Here is a 21637-nt window from a genome sequence, read left to right on the forward strand (position 1 = left end):
AGCCTGGTGCCACCTGTACCGGTCCCACGCATCAGGTCTCCAGTGCGCATCCACAGTCCAGTACGTCCTGTGCCTCTTCCCCGCACTCGCTCTGAGGTGCGTGTCATCAGCCTGGTGCCACCTGTACCGGTCCCACGCATCAGGCCTCCAGTGCGCCTCCACAGGCCAGAGCTTCCGGCGACAGTTCCCAGTCCAGAGCTTCCGGCGACAGTTCCCAGTCCGGAACCTCCAACGACGGGCAACAGTCCAGAACCTCCAACGACGGTCCCCGGTCCGGAGTATTCAGCGACGGTTCCCGGTCCGGAGCCTCCAGCGACGGTCAGCGGTCCGGAGCATCCGTCGGCGGTCCGGAGCATCCAGCGACGGTCGGCGGTCCGAAGCATCCAGTGACGGTCGGCGGTCCAGAGCCTTCAGCAGGGGTTCTCAGTCCAGAGCCTTCTGCGACAATCTACGGTCTGGTTCCTCCGGCGACGATCCACGGTCCGGAGCCTCCGGCAACGAGCCACAGTCCGGTGCCTCCGGCGACGACCCACGGTCCGGAGCTTCCGGCGATGCGCCCCGCACCGGAGCCGCCCCCGACGCCCTGCGTCATCCATCCTAGATGCCCACCAGGACCCTCTATTGAGTCAGGTTTTGCGGTCAGAGTCCACACCTTTGGGGGGGGGGGGGGGGGTACTGTCACGCCCTGACCATAGTAAGCTGTTTTTTCTCTGTGTTGGTTGGGGCGTGATAGTGTCTAGGGTGGGTCATCTAGGGTTTTTTGTATGTCTATGTTGGCCTGATATGGTTCCCAATCAGAGACAGCTGTTTATCGTTGTCTCTGATTGGGGATCATATTTAGGTAGCCATTTCCCTTTTGTGTTTGTGGGATCTTGTCTATGTTTAGTTCCCTGTCTGCACTATTTGTATAGCTTCATGTTTTGTTCGTTGATTTTGTTGTTTTTGTTCAGTGTTTCATTCATTATTACGCATACCACACTGCGCCTTGGTCTCACTCATACGACGATCGTGACAATGGAATCATGTAGTAACCAAAAAAGTGTTAAACAAATCAAAATACAGTTGAAGTCGGACGTTTACATACACCTTAGCCAAATACATTAAACTCAGTTTTTCACAATTCCTGACATTCAAACGAAGTAAAGATCCCCTGTCTTACGTCAGTTAGGATCACCACTTTATTTTAAGAGTGTGACATGTCAGAATAATAGTAGAGAGAATGATTTATTTCAGCTTTTATTTCTTTCATCACATTCCCAGTGGGACAAAAGTTTACATACACTCAATTAGTATTTGGTAGCATTGCCTTTAAATTGTTTAACTTGGGTCAAACATTTCGGGTAGCCTTCCACAAGCTTCCCACAATAAGTTAGGTGAATTTTGGCACATTCCTCCTGACAGAGCTGGTGTAACTGAGTCAGGTTTGTAGGCCTCCTTGCTCGCACATGCGTTTTCAGTTCTGCACACACATTTTCTATGGAATTGAGGTCAGGGCGTTGTGATGGCCACTCCAATACCTTGACTTTGTTGTCCTTTGGAAGTATGCTTGGGGTCATTTGCGACCAAGTTTTAACTAACTGACTGATGTCTTGAGATGATGCTTCAATATATCGACATAATTTCCTACCTCATGATGCCATCTATTTTGTGAAGTGCACCAGTCCCTCCTGCAGCAAAGCACCCCCACAACATGATGCTGCCACCCCCGTGCTTCAAGGTTGGGATGGTGATCTTCAGCTCCCCCTTTTCCTCCAAACATAACAATAGTCATTATGGGCAAACAGTTCTATTTTTGTTTCATCAGACCAGAGGGCATTTCTCTAAAAAGTACGATCTTTGTCCCCATGTGCAGTTGCAAACCGTAGTCTGGCTTTTTTATGGCGGTTTTGGAGCAGTGGCTTCTTCCTTGCTGAGCGGCCTTTCAGGTTATGTCAATATAGGACTCGTTTTACTGTAGATATAGATACTTTTGTACCTGTTTCCTCCAGCATCTTCACAAGGTCCTTTGCTGTTGTTCTGGGATTGATTTGCACTTTTCGCACCAAAGTACGTTCATCTCTAGGAGACAGAACGCGTCTCCTTCCTGAGTGGTATGACGGCTGTGTGGTCCCATGGTGTTTATACTTGCGTACTATTGTTTGTACAGATGAACGTGGTACCTTTAGGTGTTTGGAAATTGCTCCCAAGGATTAACCAGACTTGTGGAGGTCTACAATTATTTTTCTGAGATCTTGGCTGATTTCTTTTGATTAGGCCTTGAAATACATCCACAGGTACACCTCCAATTGACTCAAATGATGTCAATTAACCTATCAGAAGCTTCTAAAGCCATGACATCCTTTCTGTAATTTTCTGACCCACTAGAATTGTGATACAGTGAATTATAAGTGAAATAATCTGTCTGTAAACAATTGTTGGAAAAATGATTTGTGTCATACACAAAGTCGATGTCCTAACCGACTTGCCAAAACTATAGTTTGTTAACAAGACATTTGTGGAGTGGTTGAAAAACAAGTTTTAATGACTTCAACCTAAGTGTATGTAAACTTCCGACTTCAACTGTATATTTGAGATTTGAGATTCTTCAAAGCAGCCACCCTTTGTCTTGACAGCTTTGCACACTCTTGGCATTCTCTCAACCAACATCATGAGGTAGTCACCTGGAATGCATTTCAATTAACAGGTGTGCCTTGTTAAAAGTTAATTTGTGGAATTTCTTAATGCGTTTAAGCCAATCAGTTGTGTTGTGACTAGGTAGGGGTGGTATACAGAAGATAGCTGGATCCAGAGGTGGGGGTGGATGGGTGCATCTGCCAGACATGCTGAGGCACAGGGCTGAAGTGGAAAACAGGGTTATGTGATCAAGTGTGCCCATTCAACAGGAGCATTGGCATCTGTCATAAGGCGATCAAGGGCAGCCATCGAAACGCCAGGCATCTTCCACAGGAAACTGTCAACATCAGCCAACCCCTGGTCACAGGCTAATGGGGAAAAAATTAGAACGAGATGCCATAGAGCAACAATAAACTACATCGTATCTCACAGCCAGATTCACACTTTTTACACTCCATGTTACCTAAGGGCTGTTCAGATTAGTTGAGATACACTTTATCTCTGTGCTGTGTCCAAATGTTTTTGATCTTGACCTGCTGGGAGAAACTATGCCAAATCCTTTGAAATCAAAAAATATAACTTACTGTGTTGTAAAAAAAAACAACATTATTTTCTACATTGTTCTGAGAGAAAAAGTGGATACCTGTAAATATGTTCTACAAGATGTGTTAAGGGATACAAAGAGTTGTTCATTGGGGACTGCTTTTGGCTATTGATGTCAGTGTTAGAATGTTGCCCAGAAGTCAAGCCCTTCCTAACTGTATTTTCAAAGACTGGGCCTGTTTGTGGCTATATGCAGAATTGCAATGACCCTGTGCCATTTATGAAAGGGGATTATCCAACTGAGAACAATTCTGCCTACATTATGTCACACTGTCCCTCATTTTTTGACATTTCAATTGTTTTGTCATTTAGCAGACACTCTTCTCTAGTGGAACTTATAGGAGCATTTAGGGTTAAGTGCCTTGCTCAAGGGAACATTGGCAGATTTTTCACCTAGTCGGCATTGGGATTCAAACCAGCGGCCTTTCGGTTACTGGCCCAGCGCTCTTAACCACTAGGCTACCTGCCACACATCAAAGGACTGCATGGGGAGGCCTAATCAAACAGAGGCCTGCCACATGCAACGCCTGCACCCACTACCACAACCCAGTCCAAAACATATGCATGGTGGAGGGGTCAAGGCTGGGAAAAGGGAAAGACAGTGTTTAATATTCTACTGAACCTGTATTGTTTCTGGAGGATCCCTGACTGAATAGCAAGGGTTTTCTATGCAATTACAGAGGTGTGACGAACATCCAGAGGGCCCTGCTTTACACACTTAATTGCTGTGTGCGAGCAAGAAGGTGTCCTTTATTAAAGTTTGTGTGAAACTGAGTGAACTGTGGTCAAGATACAGCAGGCTACTGTCATTACATAAATATTCAGCAGGCTACTGACATTACACATCTGGCTAAAAGATTACTGTAGCTCTGCTGGAGTCACTTTCATAGATAACTTTGACGCCTTCTGGAAACAGAATGACGGTGTCACGGCTGTCTTCTTCCTCCTCGTCCGAGGAGGAAAAGTTTGAAGGATCGGAAGACCAATATGCAGCGTGGTATGTGTTCATCTTGTTTTTAATAGAAAGAGAACACTTTGCGAAACTAATACAAAAACAATAAACGACGACCGTGAAACTAAATAACAAATAGTGCTGACACTAAACACTACACATAGACAATCACCCACAACCCACAATACAAAACAGGCTACCTAAATATGGTTCCCAATCAGAGACAACGCAAAACACCTGTCTCTGAATGAGAACCATATCAGGCCAAACACATAGAAATAGACAAACCAGACATACAACATAGAATGCCCACTCAGATCACACCTTGACCAAACAAAACATAAAACATACAAAGCAAACTATGGTCAGGGCGTGACAGACGGAGTCCATCCAAATCATCTTGGCTCCTGGACTCTATCCACGCTTTTCAAGGCTGCATTGAAACAATGACTTATCAATGACCCAAGACCAGCTCAGCTAATCCCTACCATTGTGACAATGAGTCATCATAATGCTGCATCAAATGTACATTGCCAATGCCCCTAGGATAGACACAATGTAAGTAACTTAATTTATGTCCCCCTAATTTCCCTGAAAACCTCTATTGATCCTACAGCTATTGTATGCAGTGATCACAGTAATCATGAGCCTATGAACGAGAGTTACACTGTTAGCACTGAGGCGGTGTGCCCTAGTAGGAAGACCGCTGTGTGCAGCTCACCCTGCACTATCAGCTCCAATATAAATAACATGAGCAAGTCTAATTCTGATAAGCTTCCAATTAAAGCATTAACACTCACACCCTGATCAGTTTCACCTGTCCTCGTTATTGTCTCAACCCCCTCCAGGTGACGCTTGTTTTCCCCAGTGTATTTATCCATGTGTTTCCTGTCTCTCTGTGCCAGTTCCTCCTGTATGTTTCTAAGTCAACCAGCGTTTTCCCCGTTCTCCTGCTTTTTGCATTCTCCTTTTTCTAGTCCTCCCGGTTTTGACCCTTGCCTGTTTCTGGACTTTGTACCCGCCTGCCTGACCATTCTGCCTGCCTTGACCACAAGCCTGTCTGCCACTCTGTACCTCCTGGACTCTGATCTGGTTTTGAACTTTTTGCCTGTCCACGACCATTCTCTTGCCTACCCCTTTGGATTAATAAACATTGTAAGACTCCAACCATCTGCCTCCTGTGTCTGCATTTGGGTCTCGCCTTGTGTCTTGATAAAAAACAATCAAGCAACCCAGAAAAGTGCTAAAAATAACCCATATTAACATATGCAGCCTGAGAAACAAGGTCCATGAAGTCAATAACTTGCTTGTAACAGATTACATTCATATTCTGAAACTCACTTAGATAATACAGTGGTAGAAATACATGGTTATAACATCTACCAAAAAGATAGAAATACCAACGGGGGCGGTGTTGCGGTCTATATTCAGAACCACATTCCTGTAAAGCTTAGAGACGATCTCATGTTAAATACTGTTAAAGTAATATGGCTACAGGTTCACCTGCCTCACCTTAAGCCCATTCTTGTGGGAAGCTGCTATAGACCACCAAGTGCTAACAGACAGTATCTGGATAATATGTGTGAAATGCTTGATAATGTATGTGATATCAACAGAGAAGTATATTTTCTGGGTAATTTAAATATTGACTGGCTTTCATCAAGCTGCCCACTCAAGAAAAAACGTCAAACTGTTACCAGTGCCTGCAACCTGGTTCAGGTTGTCAGTAAACCTACAGGGTAGTTAAACAGCACAGGAATGAAATCATCAACATGTTTTGATCACATCTTTACTAATGCTACAGAAATTTGCTTTAAAGTAGTATCCAAATCCATTGGATGTAGTAATCACAATATAGTCCCCATATCTAGGAAAACTAGAAAAAAGGTTTTGTTATGATTCATATGTTGATGATGTAAAGAATATTTGCTGGTCTATGGTGTGTAATGAGGAGCAACCAGAAACTGCACTTGACACATTTATGAAATTGCTTATTCCAGTTACTAATAAGCATGCACCCATTAAGAAAATGACTGTAAAAACTGTTAAATCCCCTTGGATTGATGAGGAATTGAAAAAATGTATGGTGGAGAGGGATAAGGCAAAAGGTTTGGCAGCCCAGCTGATTGGTAAATGTACTGCAAATTAAGAAATCATGTGACTAAACTAAATACAAATAAACTATACTATGAAACAAAAATAAATGATACAAAGAATGCAAGTAAAAAGCTTTGGAGCACCTTAAATTACATTTTGGGAAAAAAGGAAAACTCGGCTCCATCATTCATTGAATCAGATGGCTCATTCATTACAAAACCTACTGATATTGCCAACTACTTTAATTACTTTTTGATTGGCAAGACAAGCAAATTTAGGTATGACATGCCAGCAACAAACGCTGACACTATACATTCAAGTATATCTGACCAAATTAGACAAATTGTACTTTTGAATTCCGTAAAGTCAGTGTGGAAGAGATATTGCCACATCTTAGCAAGATATTGCCACATCTTCAATTTAAGCCTACTAGAAAGTGTGTGCCCTCAGGCCTGGAGGGAAGCTAAAGTCATTCCGCTACCCAAGAGTAGTAAAGCCCCCTTTACTGGCTCAAATAGCCGACCAATCAGCCTGTTACCAACAACTAGTAAACTTCTGGAAGAAATGGTGTTTGACCAGATACAACGCTATTTCCCAGTAAACAAATTGACAACAGACTTTCAGCACGCTTATAGGGAAGGACACTCAACAAGCATAGCACTTACAGAAATGACTGATGATTGGCTGAGAGAAATTGATGATAAAATTATTGTGGGGGCTGTCTTGTTAGACTTCAGTGCAGCTTTTGACATTATCAATCATAGTCTGCTGCTGGAAAAACGTAACATAACATATGTGTTATGGCTTTACACCCCCTGCTATAATGTGGATAAAGAGTTACTTGTCTGTCACGTATACTCCCTCTCCAGCTTCTAGGTCATCAGGCTGCTGATTATCCCGCACACCTGCCACCATCGTCTCGCGCACCTGCGCCTCCTGACACTCACCTGGACTTCATCACCTTGATAATCTTTCCTATATCTGTCACTCCCCTTGGTTCTTTCCTCAGGTGTTATTGACTCTGTTTTCATGTCGGAGCTTTGTTTGTGTTTTGTGTTCATTGTTTATTTTATTTATTAAAACACTCACTCCCTGAACTTGCTTCCCGACTCTCAGCGCACTCGTTACATTGTCTAACAGAACACAGAGGGTGTTCTTTAATGGAAGTCTCTCAAACATAATCCAGGTACAATCAGGAATTCCACAGGGTAGCTGTTTAGGCCCTTTACTTTTTTCAATCTTTACTAACATGCCTTTGAGTAAAGCCAGTGTGTCTATGTATGCTGATGATTCAACACTATACATGTCAGCTACTACAGCAACTGAAATGACTGCAACAAAGACCTGCAGTTAGTTTCGGAATGGGTAGCAATGAATAAGTTAGTCCTAAATATTTTGGGACAAGTCATTCACTAAACCCTAAACCTCTACATCTCGTAATGAATAATGTGGAAATTGAGCACGTTGAGGTGACTAAACTGCTTGGAGTAACCCTAGTTTGTAAACTGTCATGGTCAAAACATTGATACAACAGTAGCTAAGATGGGGAGAAGTCTGTCCATAATAAAGCGCTGCTCTGCCTTCTTAACACTATCAACAAGGCAGCTCCTACAGGCCCTAGTTTTGTTGCACCTTGACTACTTGCAGTGGGCTCAGAACAGGGCAGCACGGCTGGCCCTTAAAAGTACACAGAGCTAACATTAATGACATGCATGTCAATCGCTCGTGGCTCAAAGTGGAAGAGCGATTGACTTCATCATTACTTGTTATTGTAAGAGGTGTTGACAAGCTGAATGTACCGAGCTGTCTGTTTAAACTACCAGCACACAGCTCGGACACCTATGAATATCCCACAAGACATACCACCAGAGGTCTCTTCACAGTCCCCAAGTCCAGAACAGACTATTGGAGGCGCACAGTACTTCCTAGGGCCATGACTACATGAAACTCTATTCCACATCGGGTAACTGATGCAAGTAGTTGAATCAGATTTCAAAAACTGGTAAAAATACACCTTATGGAACAACAGGGACTGTGAAGAGACACACAAAGGTACAGACACATGTATACGCATACATTGTGATAATGTTGTATGGTGGTATTAATCATTTTCTATTGTAGATATGTAGTGGTGTAATGTTATATGATATACTGTTTTATCTTTTGTTTTATATGTAATGTAAGTGCTTTAATATGTTGCTGCCTTGGCAGCAGCTAATGGGGATCCCTTATAAATACAAATACAAAGTTGGGAGGCGACTAATAGGCTACAGTAAAAATCTGCTGTCACTCTTAATAGTGGGGCCTACAGTATATCAACAAATTAGGTTGTGATACTGTTGATTCAAGGTTGAATAAAGTTATTTACGTTGTCCTCAACAGGAGCTATTGGTTACCGTAAGCCTATTGGTTTTAAGCTGTTTAAAACTGCACTAATAGTTTAAAGCTTGTTTAATTGCTACATCCATTTTTGTACTTATAAATTATATACACATTGATTCTTGAAGAATATAACATAAATGCATAATGCATTTAGTTCAACTGTCGTACCCCATCAGAACCCAAAATTTAAGCTTGTTTTACTCTGATGTTTGTAAACAAACACAATATATATATATATATATAGCCTCAAAACACGGTTAAAACTATACTTTTGACATCATGGATGGTCAGTCCTTGCATCCATACCTCTCTGTCTATTAATTTGAGAGTGGTTCAAATTCTCAAGACCCATCCCACAGCTTTTTACCAAAACAGAGGCGGGGTGTGTGCTTTGTTATTGTTTCAATTAAGGATTGTAGTTATAACTCTGGTCATGTTTTAAGAAATGAAGCTCGTGTCACGGTGTATAATGACAGGAGACAAGCGCAGGAATACGTAATAGTTTTTTTTATTTCTACACCCAAAATAAAGTACGTAATGAAAACCACGGGGACGAAGCCCAAAACAAACACATAAATATATAACACAGGGTAACCCAAACAAAAGAGCGAGGTGTAATCCTCTAAATAATACACGGGACGAGACCTGTAATAACAAGTGCACAATAACATGTAGCACAAAAACCGATACAACAGAGCACAGGTACTCACAAGACCAACAGACATGGGACAATAATCGTCAAGGACAATGGGGAACAGGGCATATATATACACATACTAATCAGGGGGAATGGGAACCAGGTGTGCGTAATGAGACAAGACAGTCCGGGGTTGGTGGTAATAATAATCAATAATGCTGTAAAGGTTTTCTTCCTGGGGTGAAGGAGAGGACCAAAATGCAGCGTAGCCAGTGCTCAACATGTTTAATTATAAGAACAAGTGAACACTACAAACAACTTACAAAATAACAAACGTGCAAAACCGATACAGACCTATCTGGTGCAGAACACAAACACAGAGACAGGTAACAACCACCCACAACGAACACAGTGAAACAACGTACCTAAATATGACTCTTAATTAAAGGAACGCAAAACACCTGCCTCTAATTAAGAGCCATACCAGGCAACCCTAAACCAACATAGAAACACACAACATAGAATGCCCACCCAAAACTCACGCCCTGACCATCACACACATACAAAACAACAGAAAACAGGTCAGGAATGTGACAGAACCCCCCCCCTCAAGGTGCGAACGCCGGGCGCACCAGCACAAAGTCCAGGGGAGGGTCTGGGTGGGCATCTGACCACGGTGGTGGCTCAGGCTCCGGACGCTGTCCCCACACCACCATAGTCACTCCCCGCTTCTGTATCCCCCTCCCAATGACCACCCTCCAACTAAAACCACCTAAATGAAGGGGCAGCACCGGGATAAGGGGCAGCACCGGGATAAGGGGCAGCACCGGGATAAGGGGCAGCACCGGGATAAGGGGCGGCACCGGGATAAGGGGCGGCACCGGGATAAGGGGCGGCAGGTCCTGGCTGAGGAACTCTGGCAGGTCCTGGCTGAGGGACTCTGGCAGGTCCTGGCTGAGGGACTCTGGCAGGTCCTGGCTGAGGGACTCTGGCAGGTCCGGGCTGAGGGACTCTGGCAGGTCCGGGCTGAGGGACTCTGGCAGGTCCGGGCTGAGGGACTCTGGCAGGTCCGGGCTGAGGGACTCTGGCAGGTCCGGGCTGACGGAAGGCTCTGGCTGGTCCGGGCTGACGGAAGGCTCTGGCTGATCCGGTCTGGCGGAAGGCTCTGGCTGATCCGGTCTGGCGGAAGGCTCTGGCTGATCCGGTCTGGCGGAAGGCTCTGGCTGATCCGGTCTGGCGGAAGGCTCTGGCTGATCCGGTCTGGCGGAAGGCTCTGGCTGATCCGGTCTGGCGGAAGGCTCTGGCTGATCCGGTCTGGCGGAAGGCTCTAGCGGCTCCTGTCTGGCGGACGGCTCTAGCGGCTCCTGTCTGGCGGACGGCTCTGTAGGCTCATGGCAGACGGGCGGCTTTGCAGGCTCATGGCAGACGGGCGGCTTTGCAGGCTCATGGCAGACGGGCGGCTTTGCAGGCTCATGGCAGACGGGCGGCTTTGCAGGCTCATGGCAGACGGGCGGCTTTGCAGGCTCCTGGCAGACGGACAGTTCAGACGGCGTATGGCAGACGGGCAGTTCAGGCGCCGCTGGGCAGACGGGCAGTTCAGGCGCCGCTGGGCAGACGGGCAGTTCAGGCGCCGCTGGGCAGACGGGCAGTTCAGGCGCCGCTGGGCAGACGGCAGACTCTGGCCGGCTGAGACGCACTGTAGGCCTGGTGCGTGGTACCGGAACTGGAGGTACCGGGCTAAGGACACGCACCTTCAGGCTAGTGCGGGGAACAACAACAGGGCACACTGGACTCTCGTGGCGCACTCTAGGCCTGGTGCGTGGTACCGGAACTGGAGGTACCGGGCTGAGGGCACGCACCTCAGGGCGAGTGCGGGGAGAAGGAACAGTGCGTACAGGGCTCTGGAGACGCACAGGAGGCTTGGTGCGTGGTGCCGGAACTGGAGGCACTGGGCTGGAGACACGCACCATAGGGAGAGTGCGTGGAGGAGGAACAGGGCTCTGGAGATGCACTGGAAGCCTGGTGCGTGGTGTAGGCACTGGTGGTACTGAGCTGGGGTGGGAAGGTGGCGCCGGATATACCGGACCGTGAAGGAGGACACGTGCTCTTGAGCACCGAGCCTCCCCAACCTTACCAGGTTGAATGGTCCCCGTAGCCCTGCCAGTGCGGCGAGGTGGAATAGCCCGCACTGGGCTATGCAGGCGAACCGGGGACACCACCTGTAAGGCTGGTGCCATGTACGCCGGCCCGAGGAGACGTACTGGAGACCAGATACGTTGGGCCGGCTTCATGGCACTCGGCTCGATGCCCAACCTAGCCCTCCCAGTGCGGCAAGGTGGAATAGCCCGCACTGGGCTAAGCACGCGTACTGGGGACACCGTGCGCTTTACCGCATAACACGGTGTCTGACCAGTACGACGCTCTCTCACTCCACGGCAAGCCCGGGGAGTTGGCTCAGGTATCCAACCCGGCTTCGCCACACTCCCCTTTAGCCCCCACCCAAGAAATTTTTGGGTGAGCCTCTCGGGTTTCCAGCCACTCTGCCTTGCAAGCGCCTCATAATGACGCCTCTCCGCTTTTGATGCCTCCAGCTCCGCTTTGGGACGGCGACACTCCTCTGGCTCTGCCCAGGGTCCTTCTCCGTCCAGAATCTCCTCCCATGTCCATTCCTCCTTGTACTGCTGCTGCTGTTGCTGCTGCCCGTTGTCACGCTGCTTGGTCCGGGTTTGGTGGGTGGTTCTGTAAAGGTTTTCTTCCTGGGGTGAAGGAGAGGACCAAAATGCAGCGTAGCCAGTGCTCAACATGTTTAATTATAAGAACAAGTGAACACTACAAACAACTTACAAAATAACAAACGTGCAAAACCGATACAGACCTATCTGGTGCAGAACACAAACACAGAGACAGGTAACAACCACCCACAACGAACACAGTGAAACAACCTACCTAAATATGACTCTTAATTAGAGGAACGCAAAACACCTGCCTCTAATTAAGAGCCATACCAGGCAACCCTAAACCAACATAGAAACACACAACATAGAATGCCCACCCAAAACTCACGCCCTGACCATCACACACATACAAAACAACAGAAAACAGGTCAGGAACGTGACAAATGCCTAGAAGGCCGGTGACGTAGACCTCCATAGCTGGTGAACGGAATACCTTGTTTAAACACATCTTTCAGTAAAACTGTAGAAAGGGATCTTCTGTGTTTTTTTAAGACATCTGAAGGAATGAATAAAACTCGGTGAGCTTACTAAGACCGAACATGGCATTGTTTGTTTGGCCACATGTGGTCAAGATGCTTTTAACAGCTCCTCCATTTGCTTTCCATTATGACAACAAAGCATCTTCTTTTGACAGTCACAGATATGGAATAAATCAAGCAAATTGCAAATAATTTTAACTACCTGATCAATGCAGGATGGGATAAAGAAGAAAAAGAGAACCAGAGAAGAGAGAGAGGGTGACAGACAGGGAGAAAATAGAGAATAGATTGCTTTTGCTGTATTTATCAGTAGAAAAGTCCCTTTTAACCCAAAAGTTGAAGTCTTTATCTCTCCGCAGGAGCAGTTCTTCCTGGGGCCCCTGATTGCGCTACTGGGGACTAGGTTGTGTTCCCCTGTGAGAGACAGCATTCCGATTAGAGCCCATTGCCAAGTGCAGGGATCCATCGTGAGCCTGAAGGTGCAGTAATTAGAGGAGAAAAAGCACTGGATTTACACTGTGTTACAACAAGCAGGTTATGCCAGGTGATAAATGCTAGCGTTGAGGGAGCTGACATACCTGGAGCACCACGTGAGCTGCTGGTCCATTCTGACACCCTCCATCAGTATTAGTTGGATCAGAATGGCGGAGAGATGGGGAGATGTCAGCCGATGTAATGTTTAAGAGCCAGTGAGTTAATGTATTGTGAAAGCCCCTCGGTCATTGTTATCCAAATGGGACTTTTTATTAGAAGCCCTCTAACTTCTTGATATATCTCCCAAGTGAACTTCACTGTTCTGTAGTTAAGTGGATCAAAGCCAATGTACAGCTCATGCGTGGGTGTTTGGAGTCAGCCTGCTCTCAACAGGTCTGTGGGCTTTTAAAGATTCTGCTCATCCACCCCCGAGCTGCATGATGAAGAGCTTGCAGACAATTGAACTGTCCGACTTCTGATCTCTCTGGTTTCCTTCGAGGAATATGGGTTTTCCCTGGGAGGGGGCAGGCTCAAGCTAGAACATAACTCATCTCTTTGCAGTGTGATTCTCTGATTTTACCATTGCAAAACTATCCACCACCAGCCCAGCTCAATCCACCACTAGCAATAGCAGCAGATAATCACATATTTTCTAAGACCGAGGTACTTATTCTTGGAGCCAAAGCACAGAGACAAAATCTGGCTGAATATTTTAATTCACAGGCAATAAAGAGGTAGGTAAAAAACCAGGTAAAAAACCTAGGTGTTATTTTAGATTCTGAACTCTATTTTGAATCACACATTAGAAATGTGACCAAAATAGCTTTGTACCACCTGATGAACATTGCCAAGGTGCGGCCGTTTCTTTCTCAGGCTGATACAGAGAGACTCATCCATGCTTTTATTACAAGCTGGCTTGACTACTGTAACACTCCCCTGTCTGGTCTACCCAAGAAAGCCATTGGTCAACTGCAAAACATACAGAATGCTGCAGCATGGGTACTGACCAAGGCCAGACGTAGAGCACACATTACACTGGTTTTAAGGTCTCTGCACTGGCTGCCTGTGAGTTTTAGAATACATTTTAAGATTCTTCTATTGGTTTTTAAATCAATACATGTCAGACATGCTTTTAAGTTATGTACCCAGTAGGTCACTCAGGTCCTCTGGCACTGGTCTTTTAACTATTCCAAAGTCTAGGACCTAAAGGCATGGAGAGGCAGCCTTTAGTTATTATGCCCCCATTCTCTGGAATAGCCTGCCAGACAACCTGAGGGGTGGGCGAAACTGTGGACATAGATATCTTAAACACTTTTTAAGCTTTGCTTTTCCTTAGGGTGCTTTTTAGTCGTTCTGTGTTTATTGTTGTTCTTTAGTTTTTTTATCCTCTTATGTTTGTTGTGTAGTTAATATTTAAGTTTTTATTTTCATTGTTTTTAATAGTTTCGATGGCTGCCCTTGATCGCCTTATGACAGAGGCTCCTGTTGAATGGGCACACTTGATCACGTAACCCTGTTTCCCACGTCAGCCCTGTGCCTCGGCATGTCTGGCAGATGCACCCAGCCCCACGACACCCTCCCGCCCCCACCTCTGCATCCATCACTCTACGACTATTACCGATGACAGCAATCACATAAACAACCAACGGTTCATATGCAAATTGAACCAGAAACATCAGTTTTGGAATTCTAATGCATCATTCATACAGAGAGTATGTGGTATGTTTTAAAAAAAAAGGTTGCAATGTATTACAATGGCCATCGCAGAGATAGGCCTTCTAGCAGTCCTCAAACATGTATGTGAATGGTATCAATTAGAGTTGGGCGATATGGACAAAATCCATATGCTTTTTGTTTTTTTTGCAATAACACCTTAGCACGCACGCACGCACACACACACACACACACACACGACTGCTGCTAAATACTGCACAATTTAAACACTTGCCCCCAAATCCCGCTCCTTCCCCAAAACGTGTGTCAATATTGGAATATAAATTGTGCCTTTCTGTATTATGCTAAAATGTTTATTCTATTCTACTAAGACATTTAATTTATGTTTGTATTCTTATCTTGTATTATTTCTTATTGTTGTTGCATTGTCTAAAAGGAACCTGCAAGTAAGCATTTAGTTGGACGGTGTATACAATGTGTAGCCCGTACGAATTTATAAAAACTGGAAACTTGAAATGACAATAAATTATTTTGGGTGCTAGAGCCCGGCGATATGGACAAAAAGTTATATTGCGATAAATTGTAAAAAAAAAAAAACTCTCGATAACAACAAATACAACGATAAAAAAGTTTCAAAGTACAGTTACTTTACATTAGCGGCAGGCTCTAGACAATTTTCTTCCAGTGCCAAGTAAGACAACTGAGATGGTAGCCTATGATTAACAAATTAAGCTACAGTACTTCATGTAACTGTCACACCCGCCAGGGACATCCTGGACCCAGGCCTCATAGCGGATTTCCAATGCCGACACCCCGGTCAACCAGGTAGGATGCCAGGTGGTGCCCCTAGAGAGGGGGGGTACTGTCTCACCCTGATCTGTTTCACCTGTCTTTGTGATTGTCTCCACCCCCCTCCAGGTGTTGCACATCTTCCCCATTATCTCCTGTGTATTTATACCTGTGTTCTCTGTTTGTCTGTTGCCAGTTCATTTTGTTTGTCAAGCCTCCCAGCGTTTTCCCCTTGCTCCTGTCTTTTTCTAGTTCCTGTTTTTGACCATTCTGCCTGCCCTGACCCTGAGCCTGCCTGCCGTTCTGTACCTTGTCACACCACCCTGGATTATTGACCTCTGCCTGCCCTGACCCTGAGCCCACCTTCACCCCAGTCTGAGTTCCTGAGCGCTCTGGAGCAGGTTCTCATCAAGGATCTCTCTGTACTTTGCTCCATTCATCTTTGCCTTGATCCTGACTAGTCTCCCAGTCCCTGCCGCTGAAAAACATCCCCACAGCATGATGCTGCCACCACCATGCTTCCCCGTAGGGATGGTGCCAGGTTTCCTCCAGATGTGACGCTTGGCATTCAGGCCAAAGAGTTCAATCTTGACTTCATCAGAACAGAGAATCTTGTTTCTCATGGTCTGAGATTCCTTTAGGTGCCTTTTGGCAAACTCCAAGCGGGCTGTCATGTGCTTTTTACTAAGGAGTGGCTTCCGTCTGGCCACTCTATCATACAATCAAATCAAATGTTATTGGTCACATACACATGGTTAGCAGATGTTAATGCGAGTGTAGCGAAATGCTTGTGCTTCTAGTTCTGACTATGCAGTAAGTAATCTGACAAATTCACAACAACTACCTTATACACACGAATGTAAAGGGATGAATAGAATATGTACATATAAATATATGGATGAGCGATGGCGTGCGGCATAGGCAAGATGCAGTAGATGGTATAGAATACAGTATATACATATGAGATGAGTAATGTAGGATATGTAAACATTATTCAAGTGGTGTTATTTAAAATGACTAGTGATACCTTTTATTAGGTCCATTTATTTAAGTGGTTAGAGATTTGAGTCTGTATGTTGGCAGCAGCCTCTCAATGTTAGTGATGGCTGTTTAACAGTCTGATGGCCTTGAGATAGAAGCTGTTTTTCAGTCTTTTGGTCCCAGCTTTGATGCACCTGTACTGACCTCGCCTTCTGGATGATAGCGATGGTGAACAGGTAGTGGCTGGGGTGGTTGTTGTCCTTGATGATCTTTTTTGCCTTCCTGTGACATCGGGTGCTGTAGGTGTCCTGATTGGTGGAGTGCTGCAGAGATGGTCGTCCTTCTGGAAGGTTCTCCCATCTCCACGGAGGAACTCTAGAGCTCTGTCAGAGTGACCGTCGGGTTCTTTGTCACCTCCCTGACCAAGGCCGTTCTCCCCCGATTGCTCAGTTTGGCCGGGCGGCCAGCTCTAGGAAGAGTCTTGGTGGTTCCAAACTTCTTCCAATTAAGAATGATGGAGGCCACTGTGTTCTCTGGGACCTTCAATGCTACAGACATTTTTTGGTACCCTTCCCCAGATCTGTGCCTCGATACAATCCTGTCTCGGACCACCTACGGACAATTCCTTCAACCTCATGGCTTGTTTTTTGCTCTAACATGCACTGTCAACTGTGGGACCATATATAGAGAGGTGTGTGCCTTTCCAAATCATGTCCAATTAATTGAATATATCACAGGTGGACTCCAATCAAGTTGTAGAACCATCTCATGGATTTTCAATGGAAACAGGATGCACCTGAGCTCAATTTCGAGTCTCTTAAAAAAGGGTATGCATACTTACGTAAATAAGGTATTTCTGTTTTTATTGTTAATAAATGATAATACATTTCTAAAAACCTGTTTCTGCTTTGTCATTATTGGGTATTGTGTGTAGATTGATGAGGGGAAAAATGATTGATTAAATAATAAATGTGGAAAAAGTCAAGGGGTCTGAATACCTTCCAAATGCACTGTATATTTATATTCCCGACTCTGACATTGCTCGTCCTGATATTTCTAAATTTCTTTCTTTACATTTTGGGGATTTGTGTGTATTGTTAGGTATTACTGCACTGTTTATTGATCACTGAATTTTACGTGACCAATAAAATTTGATTTGAAGTGGGTTAAAATCTTCCTAGAAGTCATAGAGGATGCACAGGGGCCATGTCAAAATGCTGAATGTTGGCACTTTATTGAATGTCCCATGTGGTCTATATATTAAAGGGCACTTCATTTAATATAAAAGGCTTATAAAATTCTATATTTGTGTCACGACTTCCGCCGAAGTCGGTCCCTCTCCTTGTTTGGGCGGCGTTCGGCGGTCGACGTCACCGGCCTTCTAGGCATCGCCGATCCACTTTTCATTTTCCATTTGTTTTGTCTTTGTCTTTCACACCTGGTCATTATTTAACCCTCTGTTCCCCCGTGATTGTTTCTATGTAGGAAGGTCCGTTATTGTGGGCTCTGTTTTTGTAGTGCATTTATTGTATGTTCAGTAAAATACGTTTATTTACTCATATCTGCTGTCCTGCTCCTGACTCCTATTCACCAGCTACACACAGACTTCCTTACAATTTGTGCACAATGTCTACAAAAAATAGCATAAGGTTGCAAAAGGCACTCACTTCGTGGAACGATCCACAAATCAATGGATTTTAAAAGAATGATGCAAAACTATACATGATCACAGATAAAGTAACATGTTGAGTTAGAGATGAATAGGTACATTATGACTAAGCAGGTCTGTGGAAATACTTAATATAGCTGGTAAAGGGGTCTTACATTTGACACAGAGCAGTGTGACAGAGGACAGTTTTCAGTTACAGGAGAAAATGAAACCTACGTAGGTCCACGTCTACAACAAAGTGTTACGTATGCAGCTGCTCTCGCCTCAGTTCTAATGATCTAATCAACATCCCTGTCACTGTCCCGCAAACTACCAGGCCATCGCTGTCATGGAAACAGAACATCTCTTGCAACATCTCCAACTTCAAACACCCTATTTTTAAGGTCTGGAAAACTAAAGACGTACAGGTTGAACAGATAGTTCCAGAGAAATTAGAGGACAACTAAATAATCCACAAGCAAGTAGTACTTTGGACAAATAGAACATCTACAAATCTACCCTCAACTTCATTGGTATAGACGTGTTGAGTGAGATCAACAGCCCCTTTATGCACCTGTTAGATGACTCTGGTTCTGACAGTTTTGCTGGATCTAGCTATCTGTTATGGCCTGAGGTTGACTACATGTAGGTTCTCCTATCATAATAAACATGCAGGTTTCAGGTTTAAAGTAAAACCTCAGTTAACGTTTGGATTTAAGCTTTCATCATAAAGATAGGACAGTCCCTTCTATCACATTAAGTGAAGTGTTTTTTGTTTTAGTTTTCTTTAAACTGTGACTGTACCATTTAGGCCGGCTGGTGGACTTCACCACTGGAGACATGCGGTCCCTGTACAGGCTCTTGGTCTTGCTGAAGTTGACAATGTTGAAAATCACCCTCTGAAAGAAAAATGTGATTGGATTCCATTAGATTGGTAGAATTTGTGAACAAGAAAAAAGGGATGATATGAAAGGGTAGAAATATCAGAAATGGAGCACTGAATGAGAAAAGTTCATGATGTCAACACAACACAGTCAATCGTATATAATGACTGATTATTATGCCTGAATAGAGATAAGAAAGTGTGCTTCAACGCATGATAGCACAACACACTATAAAGTAGAGATGAAAAGACTAGACATATCTGTCAACAGAAAGTGTGGTGAAACGGTGGCCTAGCAGATGATCATGCTGAAACAGACAGGCTACCATGGGGCCAGCTTGGCTTTAAAACATTAATTCATAGCTAGGTGAGGGATATGTCCTACTGTCCCAGGAAATGCACTGGGGTCCCACTCCTCCACCAGGATCCTGATTAGGATCAGGGGAAGAAATATGGAGGGGGAGAGATTAATAAATATATAAATAATGACAATAATATTATCATTGTACAGTAAATGAATCCTATTGATGGACCATATCAAATTACCAACTTAGTCCAGGTGGTGGAAGTGAACTGTGTGCTACTGAAATCCTATTACAACCCCCCTCCTCCTCCCCCTCCCTCCTTGCCATCACAGGAGCAGGGATTGTGGCAGGCTGATTCAGACTTAGGTAAAATGACATTTAACTGATGTTCTGACTGGCAGCAGGCTCCTGTACCGTGGAGATAAGACCATCGCTGCTGGCATTTCAATTAAACTTTACTGCCCTGCACATCTGTTGCCAGCCTACTTTCAGCTTTTCCTCAGGCAAATACATCCTCATTTTCTGACTTATATTGGGCCTCTTTTTTCTTTTTCACCAATTCAGATTGTCTTATTTAGTGGCTGCGTCTCATACCTGTAATCTATTTGTTAAGCTTCTTTAACTCCAAGGTGGAGCTCTATACTCCACCAAGGCAGGCAGGCTGCAACCGCCTCTGTACTTCTGTTAAGACAAGGCAAAGTAGGTGTTTTGGCCACCATATAACGACACCTGGTGGTCTGATTGTAATAGACCAATGACAATTCATCATTGATTTCCATATCCCCTCCTACTATCCCGCCCGGTCAAATTGATGACATGCACGGGAGAGGTAGCTAGGGATTCACGGCCAAAAGCAAGAGAGATTGTGCAGTAGCTGGCTGTAAGGCAACAATTGTTTCTTTGCACTGTCTTCCATCAGAACAATCACTTCGTCTGAGTTGACAAAAAAAATGATATAATATGTTTCTAAACACCTGAATGAATCATGAATAACGATGAGTAAGAAAGTTAGACACACATATCATATAACCTCTCACCATCACAATAATGTGAGGTTAGCATTTTTGGGGGTTTATGATATTGGTAAGTAACTATATTCACAATTCATTCAGGATTATCCGTAATCATGGCAGCATCCACAATAATATAGAAGTGTTTAGAAACATATTATATATACAGTACCAGTGAAAAGTTTGGACACACATAGTCATTCAAGGGTTTTTCTTTATTTTACTTTTTTTCTGCATTGTAGAATAATAGTGAAGACCTCAAAACTATGAAATAACACATTTGGAATCATGTAGTAACCAAAAAAGGGTTAAACAAATCAAAATATATTTGAGATTCTTCAGAGTTATTATTCACTCACATCAAGGCGGTGACCCGTTCCTGTAGGTTCATGCTCTACAACATTCGCAGAGTACGACCCTGCCTCACACAGGAAGCAGCGCAGGTCCTAATCCAGGCACTTGTCATCTCCCGTCTGGACTACTGCAACTCGCTGTTGGCTGGGCTCCCTGCCTGTGCTATTAAACCCCTACAACTCATCCAGAACGCCGCAGCCCGTCTGGTGTTCAACCTTCCCAAGTTCTCTCACGTCACCCCGCTCCTCCGCTCTCTCCACTGGCTTCCAGTTGAAGCTCGCATCCGCTACAAGACCATGGTGCTTGCCTACGGAGCTGTGAGGGGAACGGCACCTCCGTACCTTCAGGCTCTGATCAGGCCCTACACCCAAACAAGGGCACTGCGTTCATCCACCTCTGGCCTGCTCGCCTCCCTACCTCTGAGGAAGTACAGTTCCCGCTCAGCCCAGTCAAAACTGTTCGCTGCTCTGGCACCCCAATGGTGGAACAAACTCCCTCACGACGCCAGGTCAGCGGAGTCAATCACCACCTTCCGGAGACACCTGAAACCCCACCTCTTTAAGGAATACCTAGGATAGGATAAAGTAATCCTTCTAACCCCCCCCCTCCCCCTTAAAAGAGTTAGATGCACTATTGTAAAGTGGCTGTTCCACTGGATATCATAAGGTGAATGCACCAATTTGTAAGTCGCTCTGGATAAGAGCGTCTGCTAAATGACTTAAATGTAAATGTAAATGTAAAGTAGCCACCCTTTGCCTTGATGACAGCTTTGCACACTGGCATTCTCTCAAACAGCTTCATGAAGTAGTCACCTGAAATGCATTTCAATTAACAGGTGTGCCTTGTTAAAAGTTAATTTGTGAAATTTCTTTCCTTCTTAATGCGTTTCAGCCAATCAGTTGTGTTGTGACAAGGTAGGGGTGGTATACAGAAGATAGCCCTATTTGGTAAAAGACCAAGTCCATATTATGGTAAGAATAAGCAAAGAGAAATGACAGTCCATCATTACTTTAAGACATGA

The 21637-nt window shown here is 44.7% G+C and overlaps 1 protein-coding gene across 3 annotated transcripts in view; it reads right to left on the minus strand.

Moving 5' to 3' along the window:
* LOC139578450 (cytosolic carboxypeptidase 6-like) overlaps positions 1 to 21637 on the minus strand; it is a 472772-nt gene that overhangs the window by 234715 nt on the left and 216420 nt on the right. For 2 of the 3 annotated variants that reach the window (XM_071406040.1, XM_071406039.1), the window contains one exon: positions 18869 to 18963. The exons of the other annotated variant lie outside the window; for it this stretch is intronic. In XM_071406040.1, the coding sequence (XP_071262141.1) occupies positions 18869 to 18963 (95 nt within the window). The remainder of the gene's footprint in view (positions 1 to 18868; positions 18964 to 21637) is intronic. 3 annotated transcript variants of the gene reach the window in all.

The sequence above is a fragment of the Salvelinus alpinus genome, chromosome 6 (genome assembly GCF_045679555.1).
Source record: "Salvelinus alpinus chromosome 6, SLU_Salpinus.1, whole genome shotgun sequence".
Lineage (NCBI taxonomy): Eukaryota > Metazoa > Chordata > Actinopteri > Salmoniformes > Salmonidae > Salvelinus > Salvelinus alpinus.